This window comes from Knufia obscura, assembly GCF_036327395.1.
Source record: "Knufia obscura strain CCFEE 5817 isolate CBS 148926 chromosome Unknown scaffold_12, whole genome shotgun sequence".
Classification (NCBI taxonomy): Eukaryota; Fungi; Ascomycota; class Eurotiomycetes; order Chaetothyriales; family Trichomeriaceae; genus Knufia; species Knufia obscura.
In genome coordinates, this window is record NW_027042698.1 from 617,955 (window position 1) to 641,909 (window position 23,955).

The 23,955-nt window shown below is 51.2% G+C and overlaps 8 protein-coding genes across 8 annotated transcripts; 2 read left to right on the forward strand and 6 right to left on the reverse strand.

Annotated features, from left to right (window-relative positions):
* Positions 1–69: 69 nt before the first annotated feature.
* Positions 70–1,182, reverse strand: PMZ80_009007 (uncharacterized protein; the record flags this gene model as incomplete). The annotated part of the gene is made up of 1 exon (XM_064877403.1): positions 70–1,182. The coding sequence occupies one exon, from the start codon at positions 1,180–1,182 to the stop codon at positions 70–72; it is 1,113 nt and encodes a 370-aa protein (XP_064726905.1).
* Positions 1,183–2,269: 1,087 nt separating this feature from the next.
* PMZ80_009008 (uncharacterized protein) lies at positions 2,270–3,413 on the reverse strand (the record flags this gene model as incomplete). The annotated part of the gene is made up of 4 exons (XM_064877404.1): positions 2,270–2,516; positions 2,562–2,646; positions 2,695–2,785; positions 2,832–3,413. 4 exons carry the CDS (start codon positions 3,411–3,413, stop codon positions 2,270–2,272), a joined length of 1,005 nt encoding a protein of 334 aa, XP_064726906.1.
* A 1,354-nt stretch (positions 3,414–4,767) lies between these two features.
* Positions 4,768–6,677, reverse strand: PMZ80_009009 (uncharacterized protein; the record flags this gene model as incomplete). Its single annotated transcript, XM_064877405.1, has 5 exons — positions 4,768–5,213; positions 5,261–5,356; positions 5,407–6,133; positions 6,182–6,580; positions 6,636–6,677. The coding sequence occupies 5 exons, from the start codon at positions 6,675–6,677 to the stop codon at positions 4,768–4,770; spliced, it is 1,710 nt and encodes a 569-aa protein (XP_064726907.1).
* Positions 6,678–7,570: 893 nt separating this feature from the next.
* PMZ80_009010 (uncharacterized protein) lies at positions 7,571–8,719 on the reverse strand (the record flags this gene model as incomplete). Its single annotated transcript, XM_064877406.1, has 1 exon — positions 7,571–8,719. One exon carries the CDS (start codon positions 8,717–8,719, stop codon positions 7,571–7,573), a length of 1,149 nt encoding a protein of 382 aa, XP_064726908.1.
* A 363-nt stretch (positions 8,720–9,082) lies between these two features.
* Positions 9,083–9,541, forward strand: PMZ80_009011 (uncharacterized protein; the record flags this gene model as incomplete). The annotated part of the gene is made up of 1 exon (XM_064877407.1): positions 9,083–9,541. One exon carries the CDS (start codon positions 9,083–9,085, stop codon positions 9,539–9,541), a length of 459 nt encoding a protein of 152 aa, XP_064726909.1.
* A 1,355-nt stretch (positions 9,542–10,896) lies between these two features.
* ARP9 (Actin-like protein arp9 (SWI/SNF complex component arp9)) lies at positions 10,897–16,370 on the reverse strand (the record flags this gene model as incomplete). The annotated part of the gene is made up of 3 exons (XM_064877408.1): positions 10,897–13,370; positions 14,304–16,218; positions 16,341–16,370. 3 exons carry the CDS (start codon positions 16,368–16,370, stop codon positions 10,897–10,899), a joined length of 4,419 nt encoding a protein of 1,472 aa, XP_064726910.1.
* Positions 16,371–16,720: 350 nt separating this feature from the next.
* Positions 16,721–17,971, reverse strand: HAC1 (transcription factor that binds to CRE motif; the record flags this gene model as incomplete). The annotated part of the gene is made up of 1 exon (XM_064877409.1): positions 16,721–17,971. One exon carries the CDS (start codon positions 17,969–17,971, stop codon positions 16,721–16,723), a length of 1,251 nt encoding a protein of 416 aa, XP_064726911.1.
* Positions 17,972–22,582: 4,611 nt separating this feature from the next.
* On the forward strand, positions 22,583–23,906 carry PMZ80_009014 (uncharacterized protein; the record flags this gene model as incomplete). The annotated part of the gene is made up of 3 exons (XM_064877410.1): positions 22,583–22,718; positions 22,770–22,864; positions 22,914–23,906. 3 exons carry the CDS (start codon positions 22,583–22,585, stop codon positions 23,904–23,906), a joined length of 1,224 nt encoding a protein of 407 aa, XP_064726912.1.
* Positions 23,907–23,955: the final 49 nt, after the last annotated feature.

Genomic DNA, 23,955 nt, shown 5'->3' on the forward strand with positions numbered 1-23,955 from the left:
CGTACTGTACTAGGTCAGGTAGTGCGGGTTGCAGTTGCATAGAGAATCTTCACAAGTAGTATTCAAGCTTCAGAACTCCGGTATCGTGATACCTTGACCTCTCTTCCTCGCCATCTGCAACACAGCCTGACCAGCAGCAAGATCCGTCATACTTACACCTACACTCTTGTAAACAACATATCCCGACTCAAGGCATTGTTTGGTATTCTCCTGCCTTTCATTCTCCGCTTTAGTCAGCGATTCCAGAATCTCACCAATTTCGTTGACCTTGTTTTCCTCGAGGCCGCTTCGTACAATCTCTCCTGCACTGTGCATACATTCATCACGGTTATCGACCACGACCATGCCATCTGTTGCACTCATGCCAACCACAGCACTCACCAGATCAGGATCCAATTCTATCATATCTGGCGACCAGGACCCAATTGCTGAAACATAGCAGCCTGCACCCTGACTTGTCAAATACCGAGCCGGAAACAGCACTTCCCTAGACGGAGTCGTGCAAAACACCACGTCGGCTTGACCCAGCACACTTTCGACTGCCGCCTCGTCGCCAGGCTCCATACTACCAAAGTCCACATCTGCCTTCCACCCCTCCTCGTTCTCCTTCCTGATAGTCTCAAGCAGCGCCTTCGTCCTCCCCACCGAACGATTAACAACAGTAACCCGCTTAATCTCACTCCCCCTCAACGCCAACGCAAGCCGCAAATGCCACAACGCCTGCTTACCAGCCCCAAACACGACAATATTCGCCGTCCTCTGCCGTCTAACATAAAGAATCATAGCACTCATACTAGTCCGATACCCCGTCAGCTCCTCCGCATTGATGAACCCCTCCGGAAATCCATTCCTATCACATAGCGTCAGAACCCCATGCAGACCCGACATCTTCTGCCGCGTTGCTTCATCGCTGAAAGATCCCTCGGTGGCCAAGGCCTTAGACGGGTCAACGATGATTTTCACGCCGACACCGCTTGGGGATGTGAAAGATCGGAATAGGTTCTTGCGGCCATCGGGGCGGTTGATGACGGCTGGCTCGGGCTGATGGGAGCGTTCGTTGGTGACGGAGAAGGCTTTTAGTGTTGATGCGATTCGATCGAGGAAGGTGAGTATTTCGTCTTTGGTGAGGCTGATGAGGATGTTGTGGACTGTTGCGTCGCTGAGGACGAGGCAGGTGGGCATTGCGGAGATGATCGGGGGTGGTGTTATCGCTACTTGTGTGAAAATTGATTGGGGTGTTGCTGCTGTGTATATATGAATTCTGTATGTCTGGTGTACTATCCAGCTGAGCAATAATGTGAACTAGCTCTTGCGTCCCTCTCCGTTCTCGCTCTTTGACTGCTATCGGAGCAAGCGAAAATCTTTAGATCGCTTGGTACCTCGGAAGGGCTCCCGAGTGTTGCTACCGGGTAAGACGGTCTTGTCCGTCCCCTATCTTTCCGTATCATCGCTCTCGTCCGGCATATGATGTTGCCCGCCAAACCTCCCTGATAAGCGTAGGGAACTGTGTTCTACCTTCACCCAAGAATGACACGATAGTCCTCAAACTTGTGTCGAAGGCTCGAGTTGACCATCGATTGGCGATTATATACCTAGCTCGTGCGCATAAAGTTCCCTGGCACCTATGTTACTGTCTCGGTGCTGGCGAATAAGATCGAAGTTGCCATGGAATAAAAACACTTCTTACTGGGAGATTCGCTAGCCTAGCATGGGAGGCGAAGGGACCGTCAAGGTGAATCGCACAGATAATGTTAACAGCAGGAGCGATCGCCTCGTGTCTATCAGTCAGCCTAGCCATTTTATTGTCGAAGGTGGGTGGTAGATATTGTTGCCATTGGTTGCATTCCTATATCATGACGAAGGGCTCAGGGATCTGGAAAGGATGGTGAGGATGGATGTGAACAAAGAGGAAATCTGTGATAGCGAGGATGGGGATTTGTATCAGGCGACGAACACGACGAACGATGGAAAGCCATGGTATGAGGGATAAAGCGTACTCCTCCACTCCCTCCTGGCGATGAACGACTTCGCGTCAGCTTATCCAAGTCCTTCATCCTCAATAACGCTCTGATCCGAAATCCGAGTACACAGTATGTCATCCTAAAGCTCCCTGGCTCCCAAGACCTTGTTACAATGATTTCTCGGCAACTGCCCAAGATCTGATTACACTTGTAATCGGTCATTCATGCATGGTTGCTCGCACTTCCCATTGGCCTTTGTAAGCTCGCGTTGTCGTTTCTCTTCACCTTCACGCTTCCTCGCGTCAGACTCAAGAGCCATTCGTCTTTCTCTTCTTGCTCGGGTGCTGCTCCTCCTCCTTGACACCAAGCTGCTGTTGGTGCTGCTTGAAGAACTCGGGAGGTTCGGTTGGGTGCTGGCCGGTCACATCGTGGAATGCGGTGGTGGAGATGTAGTTGGTCTTGCCTTCTCGGACAAGAGAGTAGTACTCGAGAAGATACTGAAGCTCAGATGGGTCCAAGTCGGACTGTGCCTTCAGAACCTTCCTGGCTTCGGCCCTGCTGATAGTTAGTGATGAAACGACCTGATGTAATGCGACTCACTCTGAGATATCCTCGAATTCGAGCTCCATACCAAGGGCCTGGCTAGCTGCTGTTGCAAGCTCGTTTCCTGCGCACATCATGGGTCCTGCCTATATTAGTATTGTGATTTCCAAGCCACCTCGGAGGACCTCACCAGTAAGAACCATCAGCTGTCCTCGGTGCTTGTCGCTGAACCCGTGCTTGCCTTTGCCAGTCAGCACATTAGCAGCCACTTGTGCGAGATCCTGCCAGGTGTCAGATTTTGAATTTTTAGGGATGAATTCAACGAACCTGCATAGCCATAGGTGCAAACTTGTGACTCTCGCCGATAGGCAGAGGGATGGTTTGCTCTTCCATCATTTGTGCGGCGTACAAAAGTAAGTTCTCAGCGTAGAAGCCCGCTCGAATGACGACAGGAGAGTGGCCGGTCTCAGTCTCTGAATCGCCCTTTGCACTCATGAACATACTCTCAAGCTCGATGAACTGTCGCAGGTGCGGTTGCTTCTGTGGATCTGCAAGATCACAGCCTGCAGAACTGATGAAGCACACGTTTGGAATACCCGCCTTCTTGGTAGCTTCGATGAGTTCGACGGTAATGTCATACTTGTCTTGATGCACGGGTGGGATGAGGCAGACAGTATCTGCGCCAGTTGATTGCATCAACTTGACCATCTCTCTCATTTTGCCAGGCTTGTGAGCCACGATTTTGACACCAAGCTTGCCGAGCTCTTTGGCCTGTGGTGATGTGACTTTAAGCGCGAGACCGGTGATTGTGCCGACCTTCTTCTTGAACTGGTCATGCTCGAGAATGTACTTGGCGATGGCAGAGCCGGTGTGGCCGTCAACGGCAGTGATTGCAATGTTTCGCGACATCTTTGGTGGTTGTGGATAGGTAGAAACTTGTCCTGAATCAGCGCGAGAAGTCAATAGCAGGGTATATATGTTCAGTCGTGCGAAGAAAGAGGATGAGCGTCATGACACAGTCGCGAAGATTAGAGATGGCTGGGTACGCCGTATGTCAAAGTGACAGTACATCATACGTCCATCATCACTGTAGAGTACTACTGTCGGTAGCAAGTTCCGCTGCAGAGGATCGCATATCGTAGGTACCTTACATTAGCCCGGAAAGAGTAAGCTGCTTCCCCGGGTTATGAGGGCATAGCGCCGGATCTAAATTCCGTGGTTGCGATCAGTAAGACGTAAGACTGGGAGTGGGAACTTTGCCGGCTTGGAGGCCGCAGTCGCGCCTAACAGATCTTCGAATACTCGTCTGGCTACAAGCACATTCCAACCTTCGGGAAGCTCAGGACGTCCATCCTTAAGAAGACAATGTTCAACTCCCCTCTCCCGCCAGAATCAATAGTATGAACTCTTGAAGCTGTGTCTTCCCCAACCTCCTCCATAGTCTCGATCTTCGTACCACTGGTTTTCTCCGAACGCAGAACGGGCGATTCCTGCAAACATTGTGAACCCTCGATACTGATGAGATGAGCTTGCGCCTCACAGAACACATGCGTAGCCTGTCATCAAAGGCGCCCCTTCCCACCTAACCCGAGTGAAGGCATTAACATTCCGAGACTCGGGGGGTATCAATAGAGTGTTCGAATAATAAGCAGCTTGTGAGCTTGAAGCATAAAGAGGACATAAGACCAGAGCAGGCGAAGATGCGCTGATGGTGCGGACTTCGAACTTGCGAGGGCTTTCGGCGCTCCATCAAGCGAATTGGCAAGCATACGAAGAACATAAGAACAGTAAAAGTACAAAAGCCAGTTGCTGGTTCTTTTGTTAGCCGGAAGCATAAATTGTGTGGAAGGTCAGGCGAAGATTAGACTTCCTCCTAACTGGAGAACATCCGGCCAAGTAAACTTAATCAAGGGGAGTAAGGTGAGTTCGACCCCGGTCTACCTGTTTGATGGTGGTTCTGAACCGAGAATGGTTGGTAAGCCCTGACATGCTCTCGGGAAGAGCGGATGAGACATGGAAGAGGTGCCGATATGAGAGGTGCCACAACGATATGGGACAGGAGTGAGCGAGACAACCTCTCAGCGGTCAGCGGAAGCACACGCCGTGCAATTCCTCGTGGAGCACTATTGTAGTGGTCTGCTCTTATGAGTGTGGATTCAATACATAGAAGCTTGACGGATCGTCCATCAAAAAGCATGCATTTCCGAGGTACAGTGTCTAAACCTTTCAACACCTAGCATGGGCAACGCCAGTATACCTCAATCTAGTCATCAACGTCCCTCGGCTCCATCTTAGCCCAAGCCTCCTCGTACTCAGTCCCAAGATCCATCGTCTTGAACTCCGTCGGCCGAGTGATAGGCAGGAAACTCTCCTCATGCTCCTCAAACTGCTGCAGCCTCTTTCTCGTCTCGGGTCTGCTCGCATTCACGCTGTAAATCTTGACCCTATGACAACTGCTCGTGACATGCAGACCCCAGTTCCAACTGTCTCGAACCGCCATGGGCTGCGTGTTGAGACTGTTATCCCAGCAGCGGACAACGAGTTCGGTCCAGCCTTCGTGGTCGCATGGGACGGACGAGGTGAAGGTGCGCCAGGAGAACTTGTGTTTCTCGGAGAGGTTCTCGACTGGGACTGGATACCAGACGTAGCCGCCATCCGAGGATATTTCGACACGTTCGGGCCAGCGGCCACCACCTGAGTAGGCCCAGCCTGGGATGATCAGTGAATGTGCTATAGCGTTGGAAGTGGCTACTTACCTGTGACCTCGATCTTGCCATTGTGTACAACAACCTCTTTGTTCAACGGCGACATGAGAGCGGAACTGACTGGCATCTCCTGGATCTGGATACCATCTGCACAGATGGTCAGCTTCGTCTGGTACTAGATGTCATCTGGTACTCACTCGTAGGTATTTGGTTGTGCTTCCCCGACTGTTGTTGAAAGTACAGATACTCCTTGCTCTGCACTGGAGCTCGACTCGGTTTGTCAAGAGCCTTAATCCTGTAAAGCCACTTCACGCTTCTGGCACCAATGTAACCCATCACCACGGCTCTCAGCGGGTACCCGTGAATCCTCGGCAAAGGCTCTCCATTCATCTCCCATGCCAACAATACCTCGTTAGCCTTTACCTTCGACCACGGTACACTCACGAGGTAATTCATGCACTCGCCGCCCTTGAAGTAAGTCTCCGCGCCGTACAGCTCAAGGTGCTTGCCTCCTTCCTTGAGGCCACCGCAGTGCTTGATCACCTTCTTCAGAGAGACACCAGTCCACTTCGCAGTGCCAATGGCACCTTCTGCCCAGGGGGCATTGATCATCTCGTCACCCTCACCAGCATACTCGGCAATTTGCTCGAGACGACGAGTACCACTGCATTGGATACTCACCAGCTTCGTCACACGTGGAAAGAGACTTTCGTTTTTGAGATCGGCGAGTGTCAGTGTCTTCGGGTTGTTCACCAGACCGTCGAGTTTCAGATCGAACTTCTCAGGATCTATGTCCGGTATTCCTCCATGGTTTCGGACGAAATGGAGCGAATTTGGTGTGATCGGCTTTTGCGTCACGAGAGACTTTGGCGGTTCACCGTTGTATGGAAACTGAAGAAGGTGAAGCATATCGGGATGTTTTTCCTAGAACAATGATCAGCTGCGTCCAGCATCTCTGTCGCTGTAACAAACCTTTAGGACAACTTTCCAGCTCTCCTCCGGAATATTCGTCAAGGCACCACCAATAGCCTTATGCCACAACTTCCATCTCACGCCCTCAAGCACAGGGTTAGTATCTGGGATCGGGCCGAGCTGAAACTCCGGCGGAGGTGGGAACTTGAATCGCTTGAACCGTTCATGAGCCTTTGCTTTCTTCTCTGGATACTCTTCCCATTCGACGTGGCCTCTCCAGCCTTCACGCTCGTCGGCCACCTCGAAGTCAGGATCCTCGGTGGTATCCTCGACGGTAAGCTGGGCTGTGTCTGAGTCGGCTGTCATGGGTGACTTGGTGTTAATTGTGATGCCACTCTGATTCCGAAGTCCTAGATGTGCTGGATCGAGGCCCTGCTCGAGCTTCCACTCATTGCTTGGCTATGACCATGCTATCAGTAACGGTATTATGTTCAATCGTTCTGGTGTGACTCACGAAGCTATGGTGTGCATCGCGAGCTCGTACGTCGACGTGCATGTCTACTATTGCCTTTCAGATCTCTAAGTCGGGAGAAGAAAAGTGATGTTCGGACTTGAGAATCTGAGGATGTAATAGGCAGTCAAAACAAGTACACATGCCGGCTCGTCCGCCATATCTCTTCCTATCGGCAAACAGTCCAGGGGACTTCATTCAGCTGTACGTCCGGTTCGTGACGTCTGCAGACGTTATGCGAAGGTCCATAATCTTTTCTGGTCCACTATATGGTTGGTGCAGGGATTTTTTGTAACATGTGTCATGCAGGCTTATTCATCGTCAAAACGATTCTAGCGAAGGACGTCTCTCATTTGTCCTCGTGTTCCATATCCTCAAGATTCGCTGTACAGTACAGACGCGCCGAAAAAGCCGCATTGCATCCTGAATTCAGACGTAATGCTGCAATAATTGTAAAGGCAGAGAGATCAAGCGAGCTGAAAGACGAAGCTACAAGCGAGAATCAATGACCCGGACATGCGGAGCATAGATCCGTGGGGATCGACCAATGAAATTGCTGCTATTGCTGCGACGAACGAGGCAGGTGCGCAGGCGGCTCTCAAAGCCAACCCTACCATATAGAGCATTGCTCTGGCCAGACGTTGCACGCCAAGCAGTAACACGAATTGTTAAGGGCATGAATTCGGCAGTCTACAAAGCCAGCAATTCGAGGATTGCAATTACAAGTACATGCAAATAGGATCCAAGGTCATGGGAAGAACTAAGCAAATGAAAGCTCAATAAGATGAACAGGGCTGGGAACTTACCTTGTATTGACTTACCTTGCTCTGGTTGAGCAGACTTACCTATGTGCTCTAAACTCAGTCCGGCTAAAGACTTGATCGAGCTCTTGTTTACGAGTTGCCTCCTGACTATTGTGTGCCATGGTGCTGCTGCGTTTAACCTTGTCCACCACCACGTCGCTGTTGCTGCTTCTTTGCCTTGTCGGCCTTCTTTTTCTCCGCTTTAGCTATCGCTGCTCTGATTCGCTCAGCCCGCCACCCCTCCGAGGGATCTACTGCCTTTCCGACATTATGGCCGCGATCTTCAAGGAACTCTGTGATATCAGCCTGGGGATGGCACTTCTCAGCGGCGTTGTACTTATCAGGGTAAAGCCCCTCCTCTTTCTGGCACATAGAGCAGATGCCGCGCGGTCTTTCGTCTCGGTCGCATTTTCGTTTTTCTTCCCGGCACAGCGCGCAAGCCTTCTGTCGCCCTTTTCTTTCGTGTGCGGCTTTCTGTTCTGCCGTTATTCCAGCCAGGCCAGAACCTGCTGCGCCATCTGAGCCACGGGTAGGTGAAAGTTGAGCCATAAGATCCTGAGCCCAGGTCTCTTCAGCAGTCTGGATCTCGTTCGATCGCGCTCGCCGTTGGGACTCATCTATTATTCGTTTAGCACGCAGGTATTCTTGTTCCTTTTCAGCTTGTCTGCACTCGTCAGCGGTCGCGTATATCTCGTATAGTCGCTTGATGGCAAGTGGGTCTTCCAGAGTCCTGCGGTCGATGTATGCGCCTTGCGCTTCCACTCGCCGTACTATGTTGTGAAAAATCTGCAACTCGAGCTCGGAGGCTTTGGCAAGCGGATTCTGAGGTTCTGCAGACTCTGACACCGCGTTTCTTCGCTGTGACTTAGGAGGACTGCCACGTTGTACGTCGGTGTTGATTGCACCAATGGTGGTGCCTCTTCGCTGAGCAAAGTTCTGTGGATGCGGTGGCATAGACAGCGTTGTATGCTGACCGGAAGCGTCCTGCCCAGTCGCAGGAGGAGGCGGATAAGTGCATGAGTTCGGTGGTGGTTGTGGGTTGTTGTACAGCTGCTGGGGTTGGCCGAAGACTTGCTGTGCTTGACCAAACTGTTGTTGTTGACCAAAAGGGTTCTGTGGTTGTCCGAAGGACACTTGAGGGAGTTGTGTCGGCTGGAAGCCCTGTGTTTGCTGGTTCACCTGATTGCTGGAAAACTGGTCAGTACTATCCAAGAATGACATGTTACCTTGGGGCATCCATTCAGCGAGGCCCTCCTCTTCCTCGAAATCATCTAGGAAGCCCATTTCTGTGTTTGCTGCAGGTTTCTCAGAGCCAGCTGAGAATTTCTTGTTGAGAGGTAGTGTCCAGACTACCAGAAATTTGTTGCCGAATAACCATGGCCGGCCAATGTCCTTGAAGGACTACATATATTTCGTGACAGCACTCACAGTCATTGTACGGCGACAGACAACGTCCTTTTGTCCACATACAAAGCCTGGCCATGCTGCGTTGTCATCCCGAAGAACGATTTGCTGCCTGCCGTTGTCATAGAACAATGGTTTCCTGGGCGTCTTTGTCCCAGTGTTGGATATAATGCACTTCTGCCTCATAGAGCCACGCCGCATGACTAGTATCTGGAGTGTTTCAGCTGTACCGTGCTGCCAATCATGAACAGCACGAACAGCACGTACACACCCCCAAAACTGAGACCAACCAACGGAGACCCAAAGATGTCTTCAGAATACAAAATCGAGACGATAGTCGTAATCACGATCTGTGTAGTTGTCGGCCTAGCCTGCGCAGGCATGATCGCTTACGGCGTGATTCAACGAAGAAAGGTTGTTCGTGATTGGGAGGCGGGCTACATGAGTGGCTTGAGCGAAGAGGAGCTCAGCACGCTAAGTAGTCGCCGAACCTCTGGTGGTGACAGCGACAGCAGTGGTTACCAAGCCGATATCAGCGACAGTGAGAATGGCGAAGGTCCTGCATACGCCAGATACTCGTTGAGCACCATTCCCGAAGAACGCCTCAGCCAGCTCTCGGTGCCTGAGCAGGTTCACGTAAGGGACGCTTGTCCAAACCGAGTCGCAAGTGCTGAGCCAGGCAGGAATGGTCGTGGCGAGTAAAGAGCCGGCAATCAATGACTGTGGGCAGACACAACTGCCAAGGCGGAGCAGGCTCTCCGCTCGTATGCTTAGTAGTAGGCCATGATGTGGAACGTAACAGCGGAGCTGGATCTCTGTTGATTCAGACCATCCAAAAATAATCATATTAACCCCAATACTTCTTCCTAGCCCCTTTTGTGAAATGTGACGTGCAACGAAATCAGTAGAGATCGCAGCTTACGATGCTCGGGTTGACGGTCAACAACCGACACTGCCATTTAGGCAAGGCATGGTGAGCGTCGACCCATGGTGTACTTGCCGTAGCCAAGCGGCGTGAGTGAATTATGCATTGTTGCTGCAACATTGTTGTGACTCGGCCCGGTCGGTGGATACACTCTACGTAGGCAAGGTCACGCAGTCGAATAGAGAAGCAAGAAGGGCTGAGTCGTGCCTGCCTTCGCTTGTTGCTTGTGTTTGCTGACGTGTGCAAGCGCGAAGCTCAACAGGTGCGTTCCATCCTCGCGGTCATCTTTGCTCTTGAGGCTCTGCCGAAAGCTCAGGGGCTAGATAGTATCTTAGTACAATGATGGACACAACCTTGAGTTGATGAGAAGCCAAAACATTCAATGACAATGTGCAGATCTGAAAAAGGTTGAATTGGCGATGAGCGTTCAAGGACCGAACGCGTAGTGACACGGTTACGGTAGATCGAACCGCCTTAGTGCCATTATTTTCTCACTTTCCACATCTCTTGTCCATCCAGTATCTTTCGCACGCTGCATCACTACAATATAACACTGATAACTATTATTCTATATAGTACGCTTAGGGAACTCGATATACGCTTTCTAACGCACTAATCGCCGTAGATTTCTAATGTATATTAGTGGTGTAGTTATAGAGCATAAAAAAATACTGGACTAAGGCTGCGACTAGATAGAGAGCCTAGAGTTTAGGTAAGGCTGGCGTACTTCTACAGCTACCTTACAGCGAAGCCACTAATTACCACACCTACCGCCTATCTAAGAGTTAAATAACCGGTAACTAGGGTAAGTTAAGGCCGCTAAATATAATGCAGCAGTCTGTCTTAAAGAAATCGTTGTAATTATTGAGGTATAAAGCGCGTGAAAGTGGTACGGGAAAGGTTTTGCGAAAGCGAGAAAATAATAGCACTAAGGCGGTTCGATCTACCGTACACGGTCCGTGTTCCGGTGGCGGCGAAACTATCTCCCGCACCTTTCAGCAGTACTAGTAGGGACGAATGCTGGGGGAAACTATGGAGATCAGTCTTCATCTCAGCATCTGCATTCAGCGGAATGTTTTATCGACCTTGCTGCTTCCTTTCCTCGGCAGCCATCTGCTTGCTTCACAGCACATCAGCTCGGGTAATCCCAAGTCCCATTCACACCGCCCATAAAATCCATCGGGTCCGCATTCATAAGCATTCCCCAATCCATGTTCTCGAAGCCAAACACGTTATCCTGCATCGAATCCATCTGGTCAAAGCTGATGATGCCACCGCTAATATCAGGCACTCCTGGCGCAGCAGACAAACCGTAACCCATCAACCCGACACCAGCATCGACCGGAGCCATCGATCCTGCTGTCGAGATGGCCTTGTCTCGCCTCTGCTGCAAGCCTATAAGCCCGTCAACACTCGTTACGGCCTCAGCCTGCGTTGCAGCATCATGATCGCCCTGGTTTGACGCAGGTGACCCTACACTGGCCTCTCCATCGTACCCATCTTGCCCAGTCGATAGCATCATTCTTCTTGCACGTGGTAACTGCCCATCCATGACCATACTATGCAACTTCACCACTCGGTCTGCTGCTGCATGCGTGAACGTCGCCCTCGGCACGTTTGGACTGCCCTTACTGTGGACGAAGGACAGTGCTGAACTTGTGATCCAGTACCCGTGGAAGCCTTGTCCGAGGTTTCGTACGCCATCCTCAATCATGTTCACCACCGTCTCAATCATGAGCACGAGTCTCGGATCATCCGCGACATGCAAGTAGAATGGTCGTACTGACGGACTCGTGCTCGTTGCGTACGAATGTGATAAGCAGAGCGCAGCGCGGATGTAATCCTCTCTCCAGAACGAGAAAAACCGGCGTTGGACTTCATTTAGGTGAAGCCTCTTCTCGATCGCGGGCTGCTTGTGAGTATCTGTTACACTGAGCTGCGGATTATATAGCTGGATCGTGCTGATGGCTGCATAGCGTCTTGCCACTCGGTTGTGGAAGTCTTGGGCGCGCCAGTGGGTGTTGCAAGCGAAGGTTTGATGGAGGATGACTATGTACTCGTATAGCATGCACTGGGACAATGTGATCGCGATGATGGAGGTAGTGTTCGTGAGGGAAGTGGCTGAGGTGGATAGCGTTGCTGGCATACTGGTTGATTCGTCGCGGACGTTTGCTTGCCAACCCGAGAGGGGTATATCGTCCATCTGTCCGCGTAGCTTATAATCGTATAGGCCGATCGTGTCGTGGTCTAGAGTGTTGCGAATGCTGTTGATTTTGTAGAGAAGCTCGATCCTCTGCGGAAGGTTCTCTGCTGCCCAGGCAAGGAAGGAGGAGCGGGTAAAGGTGCCTCGTGGTTTTGGCTCAGGGAGCTCCTCGGTGTCCAAATCGAAAACCTCGTCGTCAATATTTCGAGGTGCTGTCGTGTCCCACTCATTGGGCCCAATGGTCGGCGTGATGCCTCGGTCGACTGTGGCTTGTAGGTCAAGCTCTAGCACAGTATACCACAATCTCCTTCTCATCTCGCAGTCGAACGTGTTGATCTTTCCGCACAGTAGGATTGGTTCTCTATGCAGACCAGCGGCCATGAACCGTCTAACTAGTGCGCCAGTATCGGTCCAATACCGCTTGACTTTGATGCAATTGATAGATTTCGCCAGCCAAAGCTGCACTTGAAGCTGATAGTTGATCAGAGAGACATGCTTCTGACTCTGTGAGTCCGCCCAGTAAGTGCAAGCATTAATCCAATGAGTGGCAGTCTCGCGCCGTGCGGAACTCCTGCCGACATAACCCTCTTCACCGCCAGGGACTACGCAATACATGCATGACATGCAGACCAAGAGCTGTACCACAAATTCCGGCTTGGCGTCTTTGGGCGATCTCCAGAATGCCTCATAGTCTTTCAGAAATGTTGGCACATGAATGATCCGGTAGGTGGTCTCGATAGTGTCAAGGTACTGATGTAACAGTCGATCCGCGAAATGTCTCTCGGGCACCATGTTTACTAACGAACCGATGGATGTGTCATACTGCCGTCTTGCAGCTTCCTTCTCTTGGTCCCTGATCTTCGCAATGGAACGTTTCGCATTAGCAAAGGTTGGTAGAGTCAGAATAATGTCCTTGACAAATTTCGAAAGATCCTCAAACTGCAAGAGAATGGCAAATGAGTTGCTGGGTCCGAAATACTGTGTCTTGAATGACTTGCCTCGAAGCAGAACCTTTTCGTGGTCGGCCAGAGCATATTTATCTGAGAAGGGATTTCGTTCTCGGCTGCCGCCAGGACCCATTGGATTGGAGAGACCAGACATCATTTCATGAGATACGGGTTTGCCACCAGCAGCATATACCATCGTTTCGAGCTCCATAAGCCTTCCATGAAGCTGGGCAATCTTTCGGTCCCTTGTATCGACGGCCAACGGAGGAGCATTTCGAAGATTCGGACCTGAAGCTGGAGCTGCATCTGTGTCCTGGCGCTGTGATGTTGTGCCATTGTGGCCCGCAGCAGTCTCATACTCCTCTGCTTCGTCGGCCCAAGAGAGTCTACTTGCCGCTCGTGACGTTCGCCGTCGTTCGTCATCAGGCGTCGGTAGATCATTTGTAGATTCAGCTCCTGTGTGCGTGACATAGAGGCACTTATATCCATAACCGCCCTTCTGGCATCTGATGCATGACGGATAGGTACGATCGCATTTCACCTTTCTTTTTCGACAATCGACGCAGCTAAGCGCAATGCGGCGCCGCTTCTGTCCCATGCTGACGGACGGCTCGTTCGGCCGAGCTTCGGTTATAGTTTTGCCAGCAGGAGTATATATATCGGCTTGATCCAAGCCAGAGCTCGTACAAGAGTGTCTCACATCTGGCCTCGCTTTCCACGAAGGTAGAAAGAGATAGCGCGGCCGAGTACGATTGAACCTTCTCGCATGAGCCCCCAACAAATATCTTATGGTCGTGGAACGTTCTGATAAGTTTTGGGCTCTTTAGATCAGCGTAACCGTTACTCTGTTGCCTGGGCGAGGCCCTGAAGACGGTTTGGTGAACACGACCGTCCATGGAGCAGAGACATATGCGAGCCATGCTCGTAATGAGGCCGTCCATCTCGGCTATACCGCGTGTAATTTCGGCCGAACAGAAATTAGCGCCGATAAGCGGACAAGTAAGAGTGCAACTCTGCTTGATGAAGGTGTGGAAAGTGTAAAGCCGAGCTTCGACGATAAGCAGGGTACATTTGCTCGGGTTTGAAGTGGCATCATGCTAATAAAACAAGCTGTCGAGGAGAGGAAGCATCGATACCTAGTGAGTGAATATGCCAGAGGACAACATCATTCGTAGCCGGCTCATCGCCAAGATCGCCCTTGCCGGCGTAGTGTCCGTTTCATCAGGAATTTGGAAGGCACGATTTACGCAATCTCGGGCTCACTGGTAAAACACAAACGGGTATCATTGCTAACATCTCCCCAAACCACTTCTTAAGCCTACATAGCACAACTATGTATTCCTTCCGGTCCCAATTCATTGTATTCGCTCCTCGTCAGGAAACCCTTACTAATCCCCTGATCAACGATAAACACTACCTTCGCCGCAACCTGAGCCCCAAGGAAACTCGCCTCCTCCATGCCAGCGACGGACGGATCCTTCCATTCAGGAAAGTAATCTGGTGTCTTCACGATTTTCATGCTCGTCGGTGACTGCGAAGTACCTCTGTAGCTTTGATGGTATGACTGTTCCATCGCGCCTGAGCCCATGAAGCCCCCGTGTAGTTGTTGCTGGGGCGGTTGACCTGGAACTTGGAGGTGCTGAGGTGGCTGTCCGCTGGGTTGCATCATGTTCTTTGTTGCTGCTACCAGGAGTGGGTTGACACCTGAGCCGACGTGATGCTGAGGATTGCTTGATTGGCCAGGGATTGGGGTGTTTGTTCCGCCAGTTGGGACGGGGGTTGAGAAATTTGACGGCAGCTCAGATGTGAAGATGGTGGCATTCGAAGGGCTCAACGTGTACCTTGTTGTCAATACTTCCACCAGCCCACTGGTGAACCCTCGGACCCGACTGCCATTGCCAAGAACAATCAGATTGTCCCATAGCGACGACCTAGCAGAGACGTCTGGGACAGCCATGATAGTGCTATGGACTGCGCCAGCTATCCTGTCTAGAACACTGTCTGTGTGACCCGCCGAGGGCGTGGCGGCCATGAACCGTTCTGGACCGACCTCGATTTCTCTCTTGCGTTTTCTGCTCTGCGGCACTGTGCCATTCATGGCTTCCGCGTCTAGAGGTTGGTAGTCCTCGAAAGTAAATGTGACTTTGTGCTTCTCGACATTGCGTAATCTGGCAGCTTTTGCTGGTTCCGCTCCACCTTTCTTTTTCGCTTCCTTTTCTGCCTTCTCTCGCTCTCTCTTTGCTACCAACTCTGCTGCATTATTCTGTGCGACAATCGCTGCGACATCTAGCACGCCGTCGTTCTCATCTTCTTCGTTCGCGCCTTCGCCGTTGGTGTTCGTGGTCTGATTCGATGTCGGGCCAGAGCTCTCTTTCGATTCCATACCAGTGCTCGCTGCTACTAAAGGGTTTTGCGGCCGGGCGGACTCGGCAGCTTGGCCAGGCAAAGCTGTCCCGATCGGCAGGATCTCACAGATAGAACTCCTCTTCACCTGCTCAGCCAGTTCTGCCAAATCCTCGATCTCCTTGTAGTTCTCCCTCTGCTTCTCCAGTTCCTCCTGTAACCTCGTTGTCATCGCACTCCCCCCACATCCCTCTATCGCGACACCTCTGCCCACTTCGTTCACCACATAGTCCGTAACAGCAGTAACATCACATTTATCCAATCCAACATCGACCACGACCGCACTCTGCACACCAAAGCCCCAAGCAGAAGCCAAAGCACTATCCATCACGCATAACGCGGGTATCTTCCAGTTCTCAAAGAAGTATTGCGTTATCGTCTCCTTGTCTCTTGCTGTCCAACAAGGTTGTGAGACGACTAATACTGGCATATGAAATGGAGGAGAAATCATCTGGTAGATATGCGACAGGAGCGCAAAGAAGCACGGCCAATTCTCTATTCTTCCTGACTTGATCGGGTAGACTGCATTCGCTGCTGTGAAGGGATCGTCATAGTACTCTGTTTCTTCGTCGTCTCCAACCGTCGTATCTGGTTGTGGCTCGATTGGTTGGACAGCACCGGTCGAATCTGAAGGGAGGCTTTCCATTTTTTGCTCGGTAGTGTCGCCATTCGTCTGAGGAGGTTGTGCTGAAGCGTCGGTCATGTCGACGTCCTTTGTGTCGCCATTGCTGTTACCATTCGTTTGCGCCTTTATCTTTACTTTCTCTCGAACGAATACCGGTTCCCATTCGTCGTCTTTCAGCCCAGGAAACATACGAGTTGGAAAGCGCCATCTTGGGGGTGTGAATGTTTCTGGCAGTCCCAATTGTGTTTGTGTGATGGCGGACCCCGGCGCTATTATCTACATATCAGATTAGTTTCGAATTGGTGGGAAGAGCAGAGGAGGAAAGCATGAGTTAGGACGGGAGAAAGTGGTTGCTTTGTGATGTGCAAGCAAGCGTGGCCGGAATCTGCGTAACTTACAAGCACATGTTCATCTTTGAAGGGCGGCATTGTTAGTGCGACTGCTTCGACCTTCACAATTCTGGATTGAGATGACAAGTCTTGTCGCAGTCAAGCGCGACTCACATGCCGCGATTTCGTGAAAGCCGACCAGAGACGCGACTGCTAATTCGGATCTGGTCGCGCCCACGAGGCTGTGCAGTAGCCTTGCATTACATACTCCAGACTTGATACACTAACACCAGATAGTACTAGTACGTAGGTCACTGGTGATGATCAAGGCAAGAATAAATAAAACATGCTGTACGATAAACTTCGTCCCCAACAATGAACAGGCGAAAAAGAGCAAAAGGGACACAGAGCAAGTTGGTAGTATAGCATAGCTCATTCATTCATTTCCCTTAGTGAGCCTCAATCTGCGAGGCCACCAAAGTCGAAACACCAGGAGATACAACTCGTATCGTTGGCTTAGGATCTAACTCATCAAACAACCTGTAATATCGCTCCACTGCCGTGCAGTCAACGCCTGACTTCTCCCTCTCGTACAGAGAGTCCCTATCTAGTGTCCCGTTTCTCAATTGCGCCCGCATCTGATAATGCTCCTTACACAACCACCTGATTGACCAATTGATTGTCATAAGACTCGCTACCGCCCATCGACGATCATCGTCATCCGTCCAGTCCCCCTCAGCCAGTTTCTGTTGCAAAGCCCTGTCTGCGGCCGTCATCAATAGAGGCGCTAAACTGGGATTGCGAGCCAGAAGTCGGCTGAGGAGTTTGATACGAAAGATCGCTGGTTGCGTCGAATATGAAGGCATCGAAATCAAAATATGGATCAGCTGAAAGTTGTTCAGGACAATTGCTTCCAGCTGATGTGAGGTCGTTGACAATGCCACCTCCAAAGTCCGGAAGAGTCGGGATATCGGAGAGTGCATTGAAGTCGAAAAGGTAGTCGCTATTGTCAGGTAGTGGATCAGAGTCAAGATCGTGTTGACCAAAGGAATCGGTTGGAGTTGACCAAGCTTCCTGTCCAAGATCGGCTGACACTGCAGGTCACACAATACCACAGCAGGATATTGTGTCAAACCGGTGTCGAGGACAGAAGGTGTGGGCTCCAATGATTGTGAAAGGTCGACTTGAGGTGCGAGACATGGTGACTCTTCTTGTACTGATGGAGGTGGAGAGGGTTCTGAGAAGACTGGTTGTGGTGTTGTTTCGTTTAGTTGATCGTCTGAGACCGAGTAGTCAACCGAGGGTGGGGGTGTGAATGTGAACTGGATGCCAGCTTTGCGAAGTACTTCTTTCAGCTGCGCATTCTCGGACAGAAGGTCTTTATTCTGTTGCTCGAGGCCGGCCTGTTGAGCCTTTTGTCGCTGTCGAGACTTGTCGGCGGCTCTTCTATTGCGTAAGATTCTCTCGTTCTTGCGCTGCTCCTTCTCTTCGGCCGTCTTTGCTCGCTTTCTGGGAGGAAGTATTTGGACTATTTCAGGAACAGGCTGACCCCATGCTTTCCGCTTCTTCTTGTTAGGCTCATCTTTGACTGATGTGCCTGCGTCCGAAGAATTTGATGGAGTTGGGTAGTCGAAGGCCGGCGAGTCTTGCCTCGAGAAGCCAAGTTGAGAAAACTCGCTGGCGTCGACGTATGCAGTCATCTTGATAGGGTGTCTTGAGTTGGTATGCCAGGTAAGGTGGCCAGATGACAAAGGAATGAGATGCAGTAATTATTGCATTGGGTCTAATGACCACGTATCATCAAGCTGGCCATATCACTCCAGGTGGAGACCAGCAATCATAAATGTGAATAGATTCGTGAGAGAAATTGGTCTTTGTAGGGACAGCGTGTTGTGTTGGTTGAAGTGACTTTGGTTCGAGGGCAGGCACCGGTCATAAATACAGGACACTGTGGCATTTGAAGGGGGAACCAAGGATTACTTGCATGACGCTAACTCGAATTAGCTATTCTCAAAATGCAGGGGCCAAGGAGAACCAAGCACAGATGCACTTTCTCCCAATCACAATCTTCTTTGGCATTCCTTTCTCTTCCCAGCACCCCTTCGTTCCTTGCAACATACCCAGCTACGCCCGGGGAAGGCAGGAAGTATGAATATCTCACCAGGCCTCTGTGATATTTGGTCTTCTGGTAGGCAAGCTCTTGCAAAACATCCGATAATCAAGACTGCAGAGCATGTTTCAAGCCGACGGGTCTGACGAATACGCGGACCGAGAGTGGTTGCACAACACGCTGAGTGGTTTTCTCGCGTCGACTGCGTGAACATGAATCAGAACTATATTATTGACTATTCAACTCTGATCGAGGGTAAGCCCGACGTCCACTATGGTGGTGTCTGCTCGTTACTTACCCGAATGCAAATGGCAATCGTTCACCTGGTCGCTACTGGTTCACCTTGTCTGTCAACCGTAGCATCTGATTACATCCACACTGTACATAAAGTTCCGCCAACGACTGTCAGTCCATGATTCCAGAGGACGGCCTCCCACAGCGACTCGTCTATCTCATCAACACTTTGACAGGGTCGACCCATCTGTCATTTGTCACCTCCTCTAAGGCCTCAAATGCTTATATCATAACCACTGTGGAAACGTCACCAACCTTGACAGCATTCGCAGCAACATGTGAAATATAGATAGGTATAAGATGATGGCAGATGGATGCCTGTGTTCCCTGAGCCCAGCTCCGCAGCGGCTTACGCTGATCGCGCGTCCGTGCCTGAACCTCACCACACTAAACCTCATGTACATAGGTCAGCAGATTCCTTGCGAAGTCGATCCTGTCCTCGGGGCGATGCAGCATCTCTTTCAACGCGCCTCCGGTGTCTCGAATATACTCCTTCTATGAGTCTTGGCTCATGAAGCAACAGACAGTTGCGCGAAGTTGAGCAATGTACACCAGGGTCGTTTGCGAGACCTGGCAACGTGTGGATTCCGAGACCGGTCACATATTAATGAGCCGAGTTCCAGACCACGAACCAATTACACGAAAGGCAAAGTTGCAATGTCAGGTTCGGCAACAGTAATGTGGTCATGGTAGGACGCAACAGAGTTCCTTCTCATGATCTGCGATCTCAACGGCACTACAAGGAACGCGTCTAGTTCAAACACGGCATAGCGTGGTCATCAGAGAAGTTGCCTTAGGTATGAAAGTCTACCGGTACTTCTTGTGTTTGGATGTTGCAAGCGTTGGAATCTGCTCTGATTTGAATTCTTATCTATGCAAAGGACGGCGAACGCAATAATACTGCTGCTTGATCTGCTTACTCTCCAGTCTTAACACCCTTCAATATCTGTTTACCCCTCTACTCCGCCCAGTCCTCATCGCTGCCCACAATTTCGTCGAAAATGTTGCGCCTCGATGGCAAAGGCTCGTCATCAGAGTCCTCCTCGAACCGAACATGAGGTGGCGGACTCCTCGCTCGTGGGTTATATGCCCATGCAGCTGGTCTGGGCCGTGGTGGCCACTTGCTATGCGCCGGGCTGCGGGCGTAAGTCTTATAGTCAGCTTGAGTGGCTGGGCCTCGACCTCTAGCGCGTCGGTGTCTGTGTCTATGTCCTGAGTGCACGCCTGGCTCATCAGAGTCGGACTCGTCTAACTTGAGATTTGCAACTCTGGCGGCAAAGGACGCGTAGTTTGTGGTGTCGCGGTGAGAGTCATGGGTGTCGTACCGTCGGTTTCGAGCTGTCGGGGCAGGAGTCGGAGACAGAGATCTGGCTCGGTGTTTCTTGCATCGCTTTGGCTTCACGGTTGGTGGAGGCGATGGAGTCCGTGCTCGGCTGTGGTGGTGTTCGTGGTGGCAGCTCGGACGCGTTTGATACCCGGTACGATGGTGGCTGTGATGCCGATGGTGCACACCACGATAGCAACTATGAGAGTGATGCTGATGACCGTAGTTGTCCTCGTCCGAGGAAGATTCGGCGTAGACGTAGAAGGACATGGCGACAAGTTGGACTGTAGGGTTGTAGCCGAAAATGATCTGATGGCTTCAATCTGGCTCGTGTCCTACACAAGTCGGTTTGGAATCTGTCGAAGTAAATTGATGTTTCCGTATGATGTTCGAGTGTTGTGACCGGTTGCGTCCATCCCATACTTGTACCTAGCTTCAAGATCTCACTGTTCATTCTCTTACGACGCGTTTGTCCAGGAGACAATGCTCGGCATTGTTACTCGCAACAACAGTCTAGCAGCAAGGTCGGCAACTCGGCGTTTGCGAGACAAGGACCACAGCTTCGATCGTTGTGTCCTTCCCTTTGTTGGCTCCTGAAGATGACCTGGGTTCTCGGGCCGCGCTGACCAAGAGCACTTGTCGATGCTGAGCCAGGCACGGGATTCGATGGCAGCATGACCCAGCCCCAGGAAGACTGAAATCTCACCTCCGCAGCAATACAAGGCATGAAGCACGTTGGGTCCAGATGCCATATCCTGCTCGTCGTGCTTGGTAGTATGCTGCTCTAGGCCTCCGGCATGTCCGTATCTACAATAAGTGTCAGTGAGCAATACGCATTGTCCGTCATGCCTTGTACCTTAGCCAGTAGCTGTCGAGTTCGAACGCTGAAGTGCATGATGCACTTCCTGAGTGAAGTATGGCAGCAAACAAGCATGGCTTTCACTTCCTTCTCGACCGCATGCTTCATGTATCCCCGAGTCCAGAAGTGGTGGTTCTCATAGGAAATTCGCCATCAATTGATCCATCTTTTATTGAATCTGTAACGACCACCGCCGTAAAGAGTCGTTCTCGAGCATGGGGATCGATCATAGCCACTGTAGCACAACAAGATCGAAAGCCTGCCATCAAATCGTGGATTTCACACACCACCAAGGACATGCAGGCGTACGGGACAACATGTGTCGAATCTGCCAGGAAGAATTCAAACCCGACACGCCAACCCTCGTTCACGTCCAATGCGGTGTCTGCTTCTGTGAAAGCTGCATAACGGAGAGTGTCGACCAATATGAACGAGAACGATGCCCATGGTGCTCAGCACAGACTGAAGTTCCAGCAAAAGTCAAAGCTAAACGAGCAGCTGCGCAAAGTCAGATTCAAGAGCGGATCCGCCTAGGTGTCGCTGAGAACCAGATGCTCCAGCAGCAACAACGCCACGAGCAGGGCGGTTGGCAAGGTGCGGTCCTGCAAGGTCCACCAGGTCCGCGTTACAGGGCCATAAGCCTTGTCCAGGATCTGCTTGGTACCCTGATCACAATATTGCTCGGTCTTGTGCTGCTCTTGGTGGACTGGGTACTCCAGAAGCTGAACCATTGGCTGGAGGAAAGGATATATGAGCACAGTGGGGTCCATTGCCACCCGTTCATACTACCAGACCCACACGTGTTGGCAGGTGGGTTTGCGATATGCCTGGCCGGATACGGAGCTGGAACGTGCATCATATATTTGGCCGCTAAAGCTTGCAGTCGCTGGCAAACACGGCCTCGTGGCGTATAGAATGAAGGAACCAAAGGACGAGCTAGTGGGGTCCAGACTTGTCGCAGACTTATCCTTTACTGGATGCAGAGCGTAAGCATGAGTCTCACTCGGTGCAAATTGCATGAAGTGGGCAGTGATAAAAGCCCCTCAGGTGCTAGGATAGCTTGTATTCGGACCTTGTGGCATGTATGATCCAACCGGAAGCATACAACAGATTGACCACAATGGAGAGTCCGGTAGAATGCATCGAGGGCCTAGGGTTCGAGACCACGATATAGTGAGTCGGTGAAGAGTGGACCTGGCGCAGAACTTGCCCGATTCGGCCTTTGGCGGCCTGAAAAGGCAATTTTGCAGCAGATCTTAAGAGACTCTAGTAGGTAATAAAACCGCTATTTCATATGGTTTCCGTCCTCTTAGATCATGCGAGATTGATTCCATGGAAATTCCCAGGCTGTGTATTAGTTCCTCGGTAGGAGTCGTTGCCCTTTGAAGACAAAGTGCGATGCGTCTGTGGGACTTGGCATTCTCTCCTTCCACTTACACAGCCAAGCCTGGCATATCAGAAGCTTGCAGGTTCGGCTGTGGTCTCATCCATACTGCATATAGAATGAAACACGAGCCTGTAGTATGCCTGATGGTCAGTACATTCCCATTCGGGTAGTCACCTCATGTCCTGAACGAACGACCCTATTTCTGGAAGCGAAGCGCCTCCAAAGGTATAGTGCGGTCTGGCCAGAGACCTACATAAGGATTCAAGGGGTCTCAGATGGTGAGCAGACGCTTCAATCTTTCCGAAGCACATCTGCAAATTTTCACTGTGCCATCAGCATGTCTTCAACACTAGGTTTCCAAATCTCAAACGCACCAACAAAGCATGATCCTCACCATCCCAGCTCAGGAGCAGGAAATGTCTTTCTTCGAGCTTATCGAGCTGTTTATCGTGCCTTTGGCTTCCAAAAAGGCTGTAAGTAGTCTCAGTATTGAGCTAATACGGAGAACCGGCTAACATCGCAAGATAACTTCCCTCTGTACGCCATCACTGTTGGAACTTTATGCGGATTCATCCTTGCGCGTTTCCAGTACCTCGATTTCGATGGTATCTTCCTTAAGGTCTGTTTGCACCTGGTTTCCGTGTGCTAAACCGCTGACAGATTGACAGGAAGCCATACCTGGTGAAGCATACTGGTACAAAGACGGACACAGACGACTTGGCATGATCCTTCATCTCGTTGGTGTCCTTTGCGGCGGCTTCCTGGCATGCCTCCAATTCACACCAGTCATCCGTCACAAGTTCATATGGCTCCATCGCATCTGCGGATACCTAGCTATCATCTTGTTTTTGATGGGCAATGCCGGGGCCTTCATGATCTTGGACCATGCTGTCGGCGGCAGCCCTGCGTTCCAGGTATGGATCGTTGTGCTTGGTCTAGCCACCACAGTCGGACTCAGCTTGGCTTGGATCAACATCAAAAGGCTACAAATTGACCAACATCGCGCATGGATGATCAGGACATGGGCGTGGGCAGCGAATGTCATCACGCTCCGCTTGATCTTGCTTGCTGGAATATATGTTGTCCCCACATACAACATCGTCCTCTGGTCAGCTATTCGCTGTGACGAAATCCACGCCATGTACGCATCGGTCGGCCTTCCCATCGAACAAAACCCTACAAGTCAGCTCTATCCCACATGTGGTGAGGACGCCGCCAGTAGCACAACTGCAGTGGCCGTGTCTTCAATGGGCGAAGGACCAGAAGCTGCAGCGGTGATGTTAAGGCTCGTGTTTGTTATGAGCGCTTGGCTTGCGTTGACGATCCATGCTCTGCTTGCGGAGCTGTACCTGTGGTTGACCCCAGCCGAACATTATAGACTGCGAGTTGTCTCCTACCACAGACAGGTGGAAAGGGGCCTAACGAAGCCTGGACGTTCCAAGGAGGCCGGCCTAGGCAGTTCCAGGTTAGGGGATGCACCAGAATGGTGGAGTCTACCGCTCGAAGACTTTCAGATGGCCAAAACCCAACCACCGGATGATCGATCCAAGTGGACCAGCACGGACTATGAGCGACGGCCGATTCAACATGGAATAGCGACTCATGTACAAAAGGATGGAACCGGTGATTCCGAAATTCTGTTGAGATCCACCCAGCAGTGAGCCTCCTGGCTGCCTGTATGCGAGTTGGTGCTTGCGCCGGCTGAAGACA